The 16,720-nt window shown below is 34.7% G+C and overlaps 1 protein-coding gene across 3 annotated transcripts in view; it reads right to left on the minus strand.

Moving 5' to 3' along the window:
* VIRMA (vir like m6A methyltransferase associated) overlaps positions 1–16,720 on the minus strand; it is a 61,397-nt gene that overhangs the window by 14,142 nt on the left and 30,535 nt on the right. For all 3 annotated transcript variants that reach the window (XM_027612120.1, XM_027612127.1, XM_027612112.1), the window contains 7 exons: positions 14,874–14,956; positions 12,357–12,450; positions 11,675–12,219; positions 10,901–11,136; positions 10,188–10,440; positions 7,560–7,777; positions 4,275–4,407 (listed from right to left, as the gene is read on the minus strand). In XM_027612120.1, coding sequence (XP_027467921.1) covers positions 4,275–4,407; positions 7,560–7,777; positions 10,188–10,440; positions 10,901–11,136; positions 11,675–12,219; positions 12,357–12,450; positions 14,874–14,956 — 1,562 coding nt within the window. The remainder of the gene's footprint in view (positions 1–4,274; positions 4,408–7,559; positions 7,778–10,187; positions 10,441–10,900; positions 11,137–11,674; positions 12,220–12,356; positions 12,451–14,873; positions 14,957–16,720) is intronic.

Here is a 16,720-nt window from a genome sequence, read left to right on the forward strand (position 1 = left end):
AGAAAAAGAAAGAAAGAAAAGAAAAAAATCAAAGTAACCAAAATTTGGTTATCTGGAAAGAAAAAAACAACAAAACTGACGAACCTTTAGCTAAACTAACCAAAAGGAGGAAAAAAAGAGAGACAAGACTCAAACTATGAAAATCAAGAATGAAAAAGAGGACACCATTAACAATCTTACAGATGTAAGAAAGTTTATAAGGAAATACTGTTAACATCTATATTCCATCAAGTTAATGTAGTTGAATGAAGAGGAATAAATTCCTAAAAAGCCACAAACTACTGAAACTGACTCAAGAAGAAACAGAAAATCTGAATAGATTTATATTGAGTAAAGCAATTTAATTAGTATCAAAAACACTTTACACAAAGAAAAGCCCAGGTCAAGATGGCTTCACTGGTGATTCTACCAAATGTTTAAAAAATGAATACAATCCTTCACAAATGCTTCCAAAAAATAAAAGCAGAAAGAACACTTAACAGAGTTCACTCTATGAGACCAAAGATGCCACAAGAAAAAAAATCTGTAGACCAATACTCCTATAAATAGAGACCCAGGAGTGCCTGGGTGACTCAGTTGTTTAAGCATCTGACCCTTGATTTTGGCTCAGGTCATGATCTCAGCATCAGGACTGAGCCCTGCATCAGGCTCCATGCTCGCATGGAGTCTGCATGGGATTCTCTCCCTCTCCCTCTGTCACTCCTCCTGCTCTGGTGAGCACTCTTTCTTTCTCTATAAAATGAATAAATAAATCTTAAAAAAAATAGAGACCCAAAATTCCTCAATAAAATAAAACTGAATCCAGCAACATATAAAAAAGACCATACATCAAAAAAAAAAAAAAAAAAAAAAAAAAAGGATCATGTATCATGACTAAGTGGGATTTATCCCAGGAATACAGGGCCAGTTCTACATGTGAAAATCAATCAATATAATATACTACATATCAATAGAACATGGAGAAAAACATGATCATCTCAAAAGACAAAGAAATAGCATTTAACAAATACCACAAACTTTCATGATAAAAACATACAACAAACTAGGAACAGAAGTATTTCTTCAACTGATAAAGAGTATCTATGAATAACCATAGCTAACACTGTATCTCATTGTGAAAGATTGAAAGTCTTCTCCCTATGATCAGGAACAAGACAAAGATGTCAATTCTCGCTCTACTTTTATTCAATATGTACCGGAGGTTCTTGCAGGGGCAATTAGGCAAAAAAAAGAAAGAAAGAAAGAAAGGAAGGAAGGAAGGAAGGAAGGAAGGAAGGAAGGAAGGAAGGAAGGAAGGAAGGAAGGAAGAAAATAAAGAAATAAAGATGGTACCTGGGTGGCTCAGTCAGTTAAGCGACTGCCTTCGGCTCAGGTCATGATCCTGGAGTCCCGGGATCAAGTCCCGCATCGGGCTCCCTGCTCAGCGGGAAGGCTGCTTCTCCCTCTAACCCTCCCCCCTCTCATGTACTCTCTCTCTCATTCTCACTCTCTCAAAATAAATAAATAAATCTTTAAAAAAAAAGAAAGAAAGACAAAGAAAGGAGAGAGAAAGAAGTTAGACTATCTTATTTGTAGATGGCATGATCCTGTATATAGAAAATCCTAAGAAAACCACAAAAAAACTATTAGAACTAAAAAACAAGTTCAGCAAAGTTATAGGATACAATATCAATATACAAAAATCAACTATATTTTTCTAAACACTAGCAAAGAACAATTCAAAAATGGAAAGTAAGAAAAAATTCCAATTTACAACAGCATTTTAAAAATTCCCAATTTTTTTTAACTTTTTTTTTTAAGATTTTATTTATTTATTTGACACAGAGAGACACAGCAAGAGCAGGAACACAAGCGGGGAGGAGAGGGAGAAGCAGGCTTCCCACAGTGCAGGGAGCCCGATGCGGGGCTTGATCCCAGACTCTGGGATCATGACCTGAGTGGAAGGCAGATGCTTAACCAACTGAGCCACCCAGGCATCCCAAAAATTCCCAGTTTAGAGCCATAAACTTAACAAAAGAGGTACAAGATCTGTAAATTGAAAACTACAAAATATCTCAAAAAGGAATCAAAGACAATCTAAATAAATGGAAAGCCATGCCATGTCCATGGATATGAAGATTTAATAGTATTAAGATAGTAATACTCCCCAAATTGATCTACAGATTCAGTACAGAATCCCTATCAAAATCTCAGCAATCTTTTTGCAGAAACTGATATAGAGACAGAAAAGTAGATTAGTGGTTGCCGTGGCCTAGGAAAAAGGGGGAATGGGGAGTTTCTGTTATAGGCACAGAGCTTCTTTTCGGAATTCTAAAAGCATTCTGAAATTAGATAGTGGTGATGGTTGCACAATTCTATGAATACACTAAAAACCACCGAATTGTTAGTTTAAAGGGGTGAATTTTATGAGATGTAGATCATATATCAATAAAAATGTTATGAAAAAAGCAGCAGCAAGAAGGAAATCTAAGGTAATAGTGGTGAAATACAAAGCAATGAAATATGAACGTTTTTATGAATAAAACTGACAGGAATGACGGCTGCTAAAGAGGATGAAGAAAAGGGGGAAGTTGACTATTATTTCCTCATTTCTGTCTTTTTCTTTTTAAAGATTTTATTTATTTATCTGAGAGAGAATGAGATAGAGAGAGCATGAGAGAGGGGAGGGTCGGAGGGAGAAGCAGACTCCCCTCTGAGCAGGGAGTCCAATGCGGGACTCGATCCCAGGACTCCAGGATCATGACCTGAGCCGAAGACAGTTGCTTAACCAACTGAGCCACCCAGGCACCCTCATTTCTGTCTTGAAGGGCAAAGAAGATCATGATATAAAAGTAGGACAGATAAAAGATAAATCAAGTGTATGTGGGAAGATAATGAATTTGGTTTTGGATATTCAGAGATTCTATCAAGTAGCCAAGGGCAAGGAGAGGAAAGAGAGAGAGAGGAGAGGAAAACAGAGGAGAGGGAAAGGAGCCAGGTATGATACTAGAAGGTATAAGATCTACGTCATAGAAATGAAGCAATGGAGGGGGGGCATTTTCCTCTGATTAAGGAAGGAAAACAATTGGTTAGAAAGAACAGAGATAGAATCTAAGAGAGAGTGAAAGGATTTAGAAACCAAACAGGATGACCTTGATCTTCTCAGTGAAAGAGGTGAGAAAAGGAAACACATTGATAAGGGATGAATAAAAGCATTAATTAGCAGTCCTGAGGGCCCAGTAGCTCTTGGATAACAAGAATGAACAGTGGTTAGTGATTTTTGATTAGGAACTATTTAATTGATGACGTGTGTAAGAAAATCTGTCAAACTGATTTATTAACAACACACCAGAGGATTTGATAAAATAAGCTAATAAGTAGTCTTCCATTAAGTAAAAACTCTAAAATTTCTTTACAATAGCCACAGTCCTACCATTAAATATGCTCTTTATCTTTCAGAATCAAAATCTGATCTTTCAGAATCAAAGCATCTGGTAAACTTAATTGCTTTAATAAAGTATATCTGACACAAAACAAACACAAATTTGCTGATAAAATTGGCACAAAAATAACTACAAACACAATAGGCAGCCAAAAAGTGCTAACTAAAGTAAATTTTTTTATTTGATATAGAGAAAGAGCACACAAGCAGGGGGAGAGGCAGAGGGAGGAGCAGGCTCCCCACTGAGCAGGGAGTCGGATGCGGGGCTCGATCCCAGCACCCTGGGATCATGACCTGAGCCGAAGGCAGACACTTAACCGACTGAGCCACGCAGGTGCCAGAGAAATTCGTAATTAGATTTTAACAATAAGATTTTAGAGTTGGGGAAATAATCTTTAATTTGTATCTTTAATTTGTATCTATGATGGATCAAGCCCTGAGTCAGGCTCCAAGCTCAGAGGAAACTCTGCTTGAGGATTCTCTCTCCCTCTCCCTCTGCCCCTCCCCCACTCATGCGTGCGTTCTCTCTAAAAAATAAATAAACCTTTAAAAAAAAAGGAAGGCACTATGGGTAGTATTTTTCTCTAAGCAGCCAAGTCATAGAGTATTCACAAATTAATGATGCTTAATAAATTTAAAAAGAGTTCAATAAATTCTGCTCTTAAACATCTTTTTTATAAATCAAAAACTTGCATTTATAATGGGATAAGGGCACAGAAAAAAAACACTATTCTAAGTTCAAACTTCTAAAACACATCCTAAGATATTTTTGAATGGAAGTGATTTTTTTAACTTATGACAAAGTTTGTAAATTTAAAAAATATCAAATACATATACATATATGTACACTTACCATTGTGTCAGAGTTAAGAATTTGTCTCATAAATTCCAAAAATGAAGATGCAAGTTCACCTGTGTCCTTACTAAATGTGCTGACCACTCGTTTCAGTAAACTATGCAAAGCATTACTGTTTTTCCTTAAAGAACTGTAAATAAAAAGAGAGGATATGTCTTGAAATTTGAATGTATAAATCTAGTATAAGAAATAAACTCTCCAGCTCAGACAGAACAAAATTCAGTCCACCATTTAAAAAATGTTTTGGTGTGGCTATGTACATAAACCATTTAACAAGGTAATATCTACAGATACCTCCTTTTAAAAATAAGCTTCAAGCTCTTAAAGAAAACATTCCCCCCAAAAAAGAAAATATTTACCCCAAATATAAAGATATAAAACTTAGCAAAAGAAACTTCGAGGTTCCCTATTTTTATACTTTTTTATAGCCTGAGGATTTCTCTAAAATAAAGAGGTTATAGCTATCTCAGAAACCTGACCAGAAAGGCCGATTTACATAATAACTACAAAAAATAACTATCTTTATGGCACTATAATCTGATAGAAGGAAATCCAGGATGTAGGCTGGGGATCTACAAACTTTTTATATAAAGAACCTGATGGTACATATTTTATGCTTTGCAGGCTATACAACAACGCTTGTACATATACAACACAACAGCAGTCTCAGTTGTTAACTACTCAACTGCTTGTGTAGTGTGGGAAAGCAGCCATAAACAATACATAAATGCTGACTATGTTCCAATAAAACTGTATTTACAAACACTGGTAGTGGGCTGGATTCGGCCTGTGGCCCATGGTTTGTCAACCCCTGATACTGACAGATTTAGGCAAAACAATCATGACAATATAGTCCTGATAAAATTATTGTGAACATTTACACAGCTCTTTGTTGATCAACAGAGAATTTCAAGGGCAAAGTATTCTAATATTCAATTGTGTCCTTTAAGTTGTAATAATTCATAGTCAAAATGAAAATAAGATTATATTAACACTAAACATGCAGTGTTTGTATTTAAAAGATGTGGTTGGATTCTGAGATGCCACCATAGGAGACTTTGGTAAAGTAATACAAAAGAGAGAAAGATAGACTCCTGCTCTTGAGAACCTTATGAAATAATGAAATGGACAAGGCACAACAAACAGGAATGAGATCAAATACAAAGATAGATAATATGATTAATAAAAAAAGCATGGTTTTACACCAATTACTAGCCTCTACATATAACCTTAAGCAAATGAGCCTTACTTTCATAACCTATCAAAAACTGGAGTGCCCTACATACCTATTAGAATGTCTAAAATTTAAAAAACTAACAATACCAAAATCTGGTATTTTTGTTGCTCAACTTGTAAAGAAGTTGTCTATAAAAAAGTAGTGCACTGGAATCTATATGCAGCTGTGGTGATAAACACATGACTCTATGCATTTGTCAAAATCCACAGAACTATACAACATGAAACACGAATGAAGTTACAAGGAAAAGGGAGAAAACTATAATGAACATCTGATATTGGAGTCAAAATGTCAGTATGTACTCATTTTAAAAAATACATACATACAAATAAATACATACAAAAACAAATGTAGATGTGTATATGCATGAGTTAGGACACATGCATGTATTTCCTAGCTCTATCCAATGAGAAGAACCAAAATCAGTGATACAAGTTGAACAACAAAATGAGTAACAACAGCATTAGATTATCATACAAAGAAAAAATTAATGTCCGTAAGTCCATACTAACATAAATCCCTAAATAAGTAGACAAATGAGGGAAAAGAGATAATTCTTCCTTACAAAAGGATAATTAATAAATTAAAAAGGAGTAAGAGAAATAGGAAATTTGCATTAAGACATCACAGTAAAAACTGCCACACGCCAAGATTCACTGATGAATACTAAAATTAGTGAACAAAAGTTTCAAGCAGAAATAAGATATTTGCATAGTCTCAAAATATATTCTACAAAATATTTAGTAATTAAAAGTGGGAAATTATTAGGTTTACAGTGCAGAATCCTGACAGACAGCATCTCACTCAAGTGATCAAAGTGAGTATCACCAAGAAATACTTGAGTGGATGGTGATAACATTTACTGGGATGAACAGACAGAAACAATGCTTGAAGCAAGAGTATCAAGGGCTCTGCTTTAGGTCTATTCAGTTTGAATTGTCCATTAAACAACCAAACAGAGATGTCAAATAGATGGATGGGTTATTTGGAGCTTAGCAGAAAAATTAGAGCTACAGGGAGAAAAGGGAATAGATTAAGACAATTTAGGAAAAGATTACCGACAGGAAAAAGGCCAGAAACATGAATCCAGCAAAGCCAAAAACATCACAGATAATGCTATGGCAAATGTATACAAAGGTTATTTGTAAGAGCTAGGAATGGAGGAATCAAGGAAAGTTTTTTTGCTTTCTTGGAGGTGAAGAATATGAGTTTTAAAGGATATAGAGTAAATACCGAGGCAATAGGAAAAAGGACATTCCACAAGTAAAATGTAAAGACTATAGTGAGAGACGGGATGGAGTAGGAGGAGGAGGAAAACTTGGGATTTTCAGCAGGTGCTACCAACTGAGAGAGAATATAAATAAGGAGATAGGTTTATCAGAAGGAAGTAGAGAAAGTAGGAGCCAGAACCAAACACGGTATTTGGAACATAAGTTTTCAACCAATGTTGTAAGAATAAATGAGAGGCACAAACATATGTTTCTTCCTCCTTTCTATCTCATAATCCTACATACTTCTACAAATTCCCAAGGAAATCTACACAGTATCCAGCTACCTTCCTAGAGAAGAAAAAGATTAGGGCATGGACAGAGAGACTAGAGCAGAAATTATACCTGAGGTTTAAATTATCTCAAATTAATTTTATCTCAGCCATTCCTCTTACAGAATAAAAAACACAGGATCAGTACTTTTAGATTTAGGGTCCATAATACCACACCATCATCATTTTTGAAGGACTACAGGAAAACATATCAAAACAAAGCAAATATAGTGTGAATTAATATCCCTGGAACAGTAAGATTCCCTTCTTAAATACTGTAAGATGCCCACATTAATTTGTCTATCTATTCAATTTATAATTTTAATCCTGAAGATTTTATTACTAGCACACTTCACTGCTAACAAACCTTTTCCATACATACAAATTTCTCCACATGAAAGAAATCATATTTCCAACTTTCTATAATTAGCTATGAATTAATCAATTTGGGGAGGAGTGACAGAATAAAAAATTAAGTCCAAGAATATACTAAATTAAGCATTACCTTTTTAAATGAAATAATCCATAATCATGCTCTGCAAGAAACATCATTGTTCTGACACATGTCAGTAAACAGTTGTAACTGCTCTCAGAGTTAGCTAGCGTAGCCAGTAAACAGTCACAGATTGAGGCCATCAGTTCTTTGTTTGGTAGAGAATTGGAGAGCTGCTCCAGTTCAGAAATAGAACCTTCAGAAGAGTTTGGCAAAATAAGAGCAATGTCCTGTGAGGGAAGAGAGGAGTAGGGGAAAAATTTTTAATTATTATCACCATCAATTCACATTTTTATATTAGGAATACATACCAATTAATACTCAGTAATTACCTCATCAAAATATTGTTACCTTCCAAAAAAAAAATATTGTTACCTTCCTATGCTAAATATAAATTCAAACACAAAGTAATTTTGCTCTTCTGTAAAAGGTGATACAAAGATATACACTTAAAGAAATAAAGACAAATATTTTACAATATTTTTACTTTAAAAGAACGTCATATTCATTCATTTGGGTCTATGCCCAAAGGGCCTGAACTCATGACACCAAAATCAAGAGTTGCACATTCTACCAACTGAGCCAGCCAGGTACCCCTAAAAATTTTTCCTTCCACGTCACACTGAGTGTAGTTTCTGTCTTCAAATGGTTAAGTGAACTACTTTCGGTACTAAAATACTTTAAATCATTGTATTATTGATTCATTTGAATATTTTTTTAATTTATAAAGAAATCATTCAGTGAAATAAAATTTTTTAAAAAGATTGTATTTGTTTACTTGAAAGAGTGAGCAAATGCACAGGTGAGCTGGGGGTGAGGGGGAGAGGAAGAGGAAAACAATCCCAAGCAGACTCCCTGCTGAGCAAGAGCCAGATTGTGGGGGGGGGGGGGCTTGATTTCATGACCCTGAGATCATGACCTGAGCCAAAACCAAGAGTTGGATGCTTAACCCACTGAGCCACCCAGGTGCCCCTCAGTGAAATAAATTTTAATAAACATGTCCATATTGGGGTGCCTTATGCCTTCAGCTCAGGTCATGATCCCAGTGGGATCAAGCCCCACATCAGGTTCCCTGCTCAGCGGGGAGTCTGCTTCTCCCTCTCCCTCTGTCTGCTGCTCCCCCTGCTTGTGCTCTCTGTCAAATAAATAAAATCTTAAAAATAAATAAATAAACATATCCATACTGGAATTTAAAACATCACAAAAAGAAATGGATGGAGCAAATAAACACTTAAGCAGTTTTCCAAGTAATTATTTTCCTCTAGTTTTTATATACTTTTAAAATTCAAGTTTTTCAATACTCAAGCAAGTTTAACCAACAATAAAAATTCCCACCACTCTTTTTATAAACATTTACAGACACATTTTTGGGTATGTCTCATCGCCTTTAATCACCTCAACATACTACAAAGTAAGATTCAACATGGGTTAAAACTATAAAACAAAGTTTGAATCAGAAGGAAAATATATAAGATGAGGCCAAGAATGAGGTTTATGTGAACAGGGCAGCTAGGGTCCTATAGTGTCATTCAGATTAGTCATAAAACCCAATGTGGATTATATAACACCAGTCAAAAGGACATTTTAAGGTATAAGGACTTTAAATATCCTTTCTACCAGGTCCCAAACTATTTCAACCAGATCCTCTTTTCGTGAAAACAAGTCACACGAAAAATGTTTCTTCTTGACTTATGTGTTAAATGTAACCAAACTGGATTTTTGTCAGCTGAAAAAAGATAATCTTCCAACATGGGATCCTATTAAAAATATTCTGCCTGAAAAAAAATCACATCTGATGATTAGATAGCAGAAGCATTATGGTAAGCGAAAGTACCAATTATGTACAGAAATCTTCAAAGATCTTGGGCACCTGGATGGCTCAGTCGGTTGGGCAACTGACTCTTGGTTTCGGCTCAGGTGGTGATCTTGGGGTTATGGGATCAAGCCCGGCACTGAGCCCCGTATCAGGCTCCATGGTTGGAGATTCTCTCCCTTTCCCTCTCCCTTGCCCCTCTCCCCACTTATGTGTGCACTTTCTCTCTAAAACAAATAAAATCTTAAAAAAAAAAGACAAAGAAATGTTCAAAGATCTCAATCACAATGGGCTTTAAAAGTTAAAACAATTATCATTAACTCATGGAATTATAAACTGGAAGCCAATATTATAGAGAGGCAGAAATACTACTACTTTTAGTCAACATCTGTAAGCAGAGTAGTCTGAAACACACTAAAACTGTAGTCGTCTCTGATACCTTCAAAAGTTGTCCTAACAAGAACATGATATTATTAATTCAACCAATCACAAAGCTATAAAATTCAAGAATCTGTGTATAAGTGGCAGGAAAATGAAAATACTAGACATAACCAACCCCAAAGAATTCAGTGGCACATAAAGTAACTATCCAAGGATGCAATCTCATAAAGAAAAAGAGACTTCAGAGAAAGCTGTGAAATACAAACCTAAAGAAAGCTATGAAGCACCACACCATTTTATTGTTGGTTCACTAGTCAAACTGATCTCCCTAAACAACAGGATTAATAAAACAGATGAGATCTCTGTGTTCAGAGCCAAGATTTGTATCAAGAGAAGCTTTTAAACCATACACAAACACACAGAATTTATAAAATAACCATAAATACCTGATCACAGAGAGACTGCAAAATGGATGTGATATATTCAACACACTGTTGGCGAATAACACTGTCTCCAGGAGACCGCACCAAAGCTAACAGATCCTGGAATATCTCTGCATATCTTTCGTCACCTTTAATAGTTCCATTAATTAGATGCAAAATAGCTAATTTACAAGCTTTGTGTGAAGCCAGAGCATCAAGAAGAGCAAGCAACCTGGTGGTTTGGCTAGTATACTGTTTTTCTTTATCTTCTGAAGTGCTGAAATAAAATCAATACATTTAGTAAACAATATACTTAATTTTAGGGCATTATTTAACTAATATTTATTTTTCAACACATATCATGATATACAAATTTTGTATAAAACATTTTATTCCTTGGATATGACGACTTCTCTGGAATTTTACAATTACTGTAAAATTTTATAAATTCAGATTTCAGTATCTTTTTTAAATCAGAGTACTTCATAGTTCACCTTTCAAACACCCAAAATCAAGACTTTCAAGGTATCTTGCACATGAAATTAAGTTTTCTAATTAAAAATAATCTACATATATTCATATACATACACACACGTATATGTATATAAGTATATATTTATACGTAATATATATTATCTAAGCATTCTAAACCCTGATTTCCAAATTCTAAGTGAAAAAAAATGTATCTGTATCAAGAATAACTTGAGGAAAAAATTTTTAATGCAAAATGAAAATACCTTTGCAAGTCTTCTACAATCAAATCCAACACAGTTCTCATAATCAGAAGTGCAGTTGGTGAGGCAAGGTCACACAATTGAACACAAATACGCCGTAACATGTGTTGAATGGGCTGGCAGGTTGTGCCAGAGAAAGAGCGAACTATTTCTTGGAGCAACTTTGCTTGAACATGAAGGTGCATGCTCCACAATTTTCGGGTGTTGAGTGCCACTGATATATCATGTGGCTCAATAACCTGTTAAAAAAGTATATTGTGTGTGTACGTAGATTTTTTTAAATATTTATTTATAGTCACAAAAACTGTTCAGGAAGAACTGTTATGAAAAGAACATCTTTACTACATGCTTAAAACATTTTTCTATTATACAATTAAACATTCGCTTGAATTCAATGCATCTAGAAAATCTGATTGTTCTCAGGTTAGCAGTCAGTAGAGCAGAGTCCATTGGTGAACCAACCTAGTTAATGGCAAATTCTAACACAAGATAAAGGGAAAAAAAGGCTTTAAAAATAACAAAAGTACAAGTATACAGAACAGCATAATAAAATTCACATTAACAAAAATTTATTTAAAATGTTACCCCCATATTTCTTTAATGACCAACTTGCTTCAGTTTTATCTCACCCTCATCCAGTTATTTTATGTCTTTTTTAGGGGAAGGGGATGAGGGTTGTGGGTTTGTTTTTGTTTTTTTTTTTTAATAACAAAATCACTGGCTTTTTTAAGTGTTACTGCAGTCATTTATAAGATGCATGTTATATGGAAGTGATACCTGAGTTGTTTGCATGGGCAATGGTAGAGGCAGCAGCTCTGAAAGTAGTATGAGTCCAGAAAAAAATCCTTCAGGAACCTTCAAGATTGAAGAAAGAACTTCTTTCAACATTAAAGACCAAGTATTATTGGCCAGAGTCTCTTCTGAGATTGTAAGTTTTTCATTAACTCCTTGTGTAAAAGTCAGTAAGATATCAATGATATCATTTTGAATTTTCTGTTCATCACTATCCAAACGACCTGAGAGAGGGATAGAGCACAGGAGCATGTGTAAAGTCACAAGTGCTGAAGGAACACGCATGTCCTTAAACTCAAAGGATCCACCTCTCAGGAGTTCCGTTAACATTGTTTTAAGAAGAGTGAGTGTGCAGCGAGCCATTGAAATAGTAGTAACTCTGTGAAGGGTAGTCCCCATGTTGACATGGAGCCTCCAAGGCTGAGTCAGAATACTGTTCAATTTTTGTAGAACCCGAATAAAGGTGTCCATTCCTTCAGCAGAAAAAAGCTGAATAACGGCAAGATTCCATTTCAGGTCTTTCTGTTGACCTTTATATAGGATAAGGGGAAAAAAAACTAATTACTTATATGTTAATAATTAGTTAAGATTTTTTAATATTTTATTTAATAAATAGCATTTATACGAAGACTTAAGAATAGTTTTTAAAGTATAATAGCCATATTACCTTCAACAGGAGGTGGTGGACATGCCACATTACAGAGAACACGCAAGGCAGTGGTAAGGCCAACTCCTTCCGGGGTCATCAAATTATCGATATTCTTTAAAAATAAAAATGAACAGAAAGTTTAATTTCTTGGTGCTTGGATATGAATCAAGAAAAAATTCCCAAGGAGGCATTAATTAAAAATATGAGTTTCATGTTATGTAAATTTAAAACATGAATAAAACTAATAAAGTTTTTATAAAGGTTATTTTATAAAAGTTAATAGTTGCAAAGTTCAAGTATATTAAAAAGTACAGATTAAAATGAAAAGTAACATACAAAAATGAATGAGACTCCCTGTATTAAGAATTTAAAAAAGTTCTTTTTCATATACTCTTTCTATATACTCTCCCTCCCAAAAATGAAGCAATGACTGATTTTACAAAGCCCTGTGGGTACTAAACCTCTTTCAAAACTGAAGAAGCAACAAGGAATGTTTTGGCACTACATAACATACACTTCAAAGCAGATACCACAGGAATCTGGTTGCGATGACCAGTTAGGGCATGGTTAAAGTGAAAAGAAATACAATTGCCTATGTTCTTAGTAGCTGCCCATGCTATGTTTCCTCACAACAAATAAGTTATGTGTAAATTTCTTTGTTTTTGTAGTTTCCACAGAGCAGCATAGATGGTTTTGAAAAAACTCTGAAGAAGTTTTTTATGAAGAATTTAAAAATGTTACTATTTCAGCTGCTAACCCCCACTTTCCGTTCCCCTATACATTTTTTTCTAATTTCTTCCTTGCTGCCTTTCCACAATAATTCCACAAATTACATAAAGCAGCATGGAGCACACAGAGAAGTTTCACTCTCAGATCAACTGTTTTTGGTATATCTTGGAATGAGAATCTCTTATTAATAACTATAATTAATGGATAAGGATTTACATAAAAATAAAAACTCTTTCAATTACAGCATGTAATTGAAATGTCTAGAGCTAAATTTCTTATTGGTTAAAAACTTTTACCCAAGCATATAATCTTTATTGGACACCTTATACATTCTCCTGACCATGCACAAGTACCCTGAACACATGACCATCTAAATTTACAGGATCTATTGTACTTCTGCCAAATAAAAGACTGACTATATGAGAAACTCTAGATGACATCTGAGGCACAGAGTAAGGAACAGAGAATATGATGGCACCACAGGAGGTAAAAAGTACTCTTAGGAAAGATGGAGTAAAAAGAGAAGATAAGGGTAGACAAGTCAGTAAAGAAAAATCCAAAGCAGATATACCCAAACAGTACTTGGTTGCTATTTTAATAGCACACATTTCAACTCCAAAACCAAGGTGTTTTACACACACACACACACACACACACACACACACACACACACACAAAATACACACAGCTCATCTGTTAAATGAAAGAGGAAATAATTCAAGGTCCAATTCTGTCTCTCTAGCTTAAAATTTTTTATGCATCTATGACCACCTTTAGTCCTTCTTCCTAACTTTTAAAACTATACTAACTTTTAAAACTAATTGACAATGCAACAGTTTTAATGAATTTTTAAATTACTAATTACATGAATTTTTCAAATGCACTATTATGATACAGGATTTTCAACTTTTATGAATGTTTTATTTGTAGATGTGACCATCCCAAATTAACAAATTTAGAACTAGTTCCCATTGTAATTATCTAGAATTGACTTGTTGATTTTCACCTAAAAATTTTGAAGGAAGATCTTTTTCACCAAAGTTTAACTGAAACAATTATGTTAAATTATCAGGGCATTTAACTTTAAAACGCTGTTGTAAAGATCATCAAAATGGCAGGTGACATTACTTTAATTTGAGAAATAAAATAGGACAGAATTTGGTAGTGGAAAGTAGTACAACACACAGGGTTGTGTACAAGTGTACTCACATATACACACCATCACACACCCATCTACACACACACACCAATCTGTACCATAAATCTAGCAAACCAATCAAATACACTTAAAAATTACTGTATTATATACATAAATGATTTAATGCAATATTACTATATTTGGAACCATACAGTTCCATAAAATGAAGGCACTTTTAGGGGTGCTTGGGTGGCTCATTTGGTTAAGCATCTGACTTAGTTTCAGCTCAGGTCACGACCTCAGGGTTGTGAGATGGAGCCCCACACATCAGGCTCCCCGCTCAGTGGGGAGTCTGCTTCTCTCCCTCTCCCCTCCCCTTGCTCATGTGCACATGCTCTCGCTCTCTAAAATAAAACAAATAAGGGACGCCTGTGTGGCTCAGTCAGTTAAGCGTCTGCCTTCGGCTCAGGTCATGATCCCAAGACCAAGCACCGCATCGGGCTCCTTGCTCAGCAGGGAGCCTGCTTCTCCCCCCGCTTGTGCTCTCTCTCTATCTCTCTCTCTCTCTCTCTCTGACAAATGAATAAATTAAAAATCTTTAAAAAAAAAGTTTTTTAATTAAAAAATCATCTTTAAAAAAAATCAAGGCACTTTTAGGTTTTACTTACCTGTTTAACATATTCAATTAAGTTTGGGATGCAGTTAATTTCAAATCTAAGGTTTTTCAGAGGTTCAAGCCACTTGCCAAGTTCTTAAAAACAAAAAGGTCATTCATAATATAATATTTTAAAATAAAAAGTCTTTATAACAAAGGAAGTAAAGGTATTCTTTTCCAAAGAAGAACATTATCAGATTCACATTGATTTCAATAATCTAAATTTCATACAGGGATAAACTTATGTCTAATTCTCTAAACAAGCCTTAACGTGAAATGTGAATGGGCTACATACAGGCTTAGAAATAAGAAGTGACCATTCTTAGTTACTTGGTTTCTGAAAAACTTAAGTGTTTACATGCTTAAACAGGACCATCAACTTACAACATTAAAAAAAATTTGTAAAATTGACTGCTTATAAACTAACAAATAATAAAATAGTGTTTATTCACCTAATGCTACCACCACCTCCCACACCCCCAAGAAAGCACACACAAATGTATTAATTTCTAACAGGGACATTTGCTGAGTGACATTTCTCATAACATGAATTTTAAATTTTGCCAATTTCCTAATTTGCCTTTATAAAATTAAAAGTAATCACTATCATCCCAAAATAACAACAAACTTCGCTTATAAAACAATCACAAATGAAATATACCATTTACCACAACTGAATTCAAAACTCTGCTAGAAAAAAATGAACAAACAAAAAAAGCAGAAACAGATTCATAAGTATATAGAGAACTGGTAGTTGCCAGAGGGGAAGGGGTATGGAAGGATGAGCAAAATGGGTGAAGGGGAGTAGGAGTTAAAGGCTTCCAGTTATAGAATGAATAAGTCATGGGGATGAAAGGTACAGCATAGGGAATATAGTCAATGGTATAACAGCATTGTATGGTGACATGGTAGCTATACTTTGGTGAGCACAGCATAACTATAGAATTGTGCAATCATTATGTTGTACATATAGAGTTGTGTAATCCCTATGCTGTACGACTGCAACTAATGTACACTGTGTGTCAATTATACTTCAAAAAAAAAAAAACTGAGTGGAATAACATAGAAGAAAAAAACTCTCCTAGAACCTATGCTGTAACATCCATACTTTATCACCAAAACTATTTTAAGAAAAGCATTCTAAATGTAATGTAAAAAGTGATATGCCAGTTCCAGACACTTTTTAGGAATGACTAAAGGAAACTGAAAATAGTAGTCATGTCTCCCCTTGGTTCTACAATTCTCCATGAGGATTACACCTATGTACATCTGAGTATTTTTCCTATGTGTTTTTAAATTAACTCTTTCATATATACAGCATATATTGCTCAAGTGAAAGATACAAGGAACAATAATAAAACAAATATGTTTAACCATCACCCAGAATAAAGCATTAATAATACCCTTGAAGATGTTGTGTGCCCTCCTTTTATAAAGGCACACTACAGGGAAAAAACCTATTTCCTAAATAAGAAGTTGACTTTACTAACCCATACTTTTACTGGTGGTATCACACATAAAATTTAAGATTAAAAAGAAAAAAGTCAGGGGCGCCTGGGTGGCTCAGTCGGTCAAACATCCGACTCTTGATTTCAGCTCAGGTCAGGATCTCAGGGTCATGAATGGAGCCCCTCCTCCAGCTCCACGCTTAGCAGGGAGTCTGCTTAAGATTCTCTCCCTCTTCTTCTGTCCCTCCACCACCACCCTCCACTTACATGCTCTCTCTCAAAAAAATAAAAGAAGAAGAAAAAAGTCCACATGCTATTTACAATATTTACTCAATGTCATCAAATTTTCTACTTGGTAAGGTCAGAAAGAAACCAAAACAAAATTAAAAAAAACTGTGATTAGATAACCTTC

The sequence above is a fragment of the Zalophus californianus genome, chromosome 4 (genome assembly GCF_009762305.2).
Source record: "Zalophus californianus isolate mZalCal1 chromosome 4, mZalCal1.pri.v2, whole genome shotgun sequence".
In the NCBI taxonomy this organism is placed as follows: Eukaryota; Metazoa; Chordata; class Mammalia; order Carnivora; family Otariidae; genus Zalophus; species Zalophus californianus.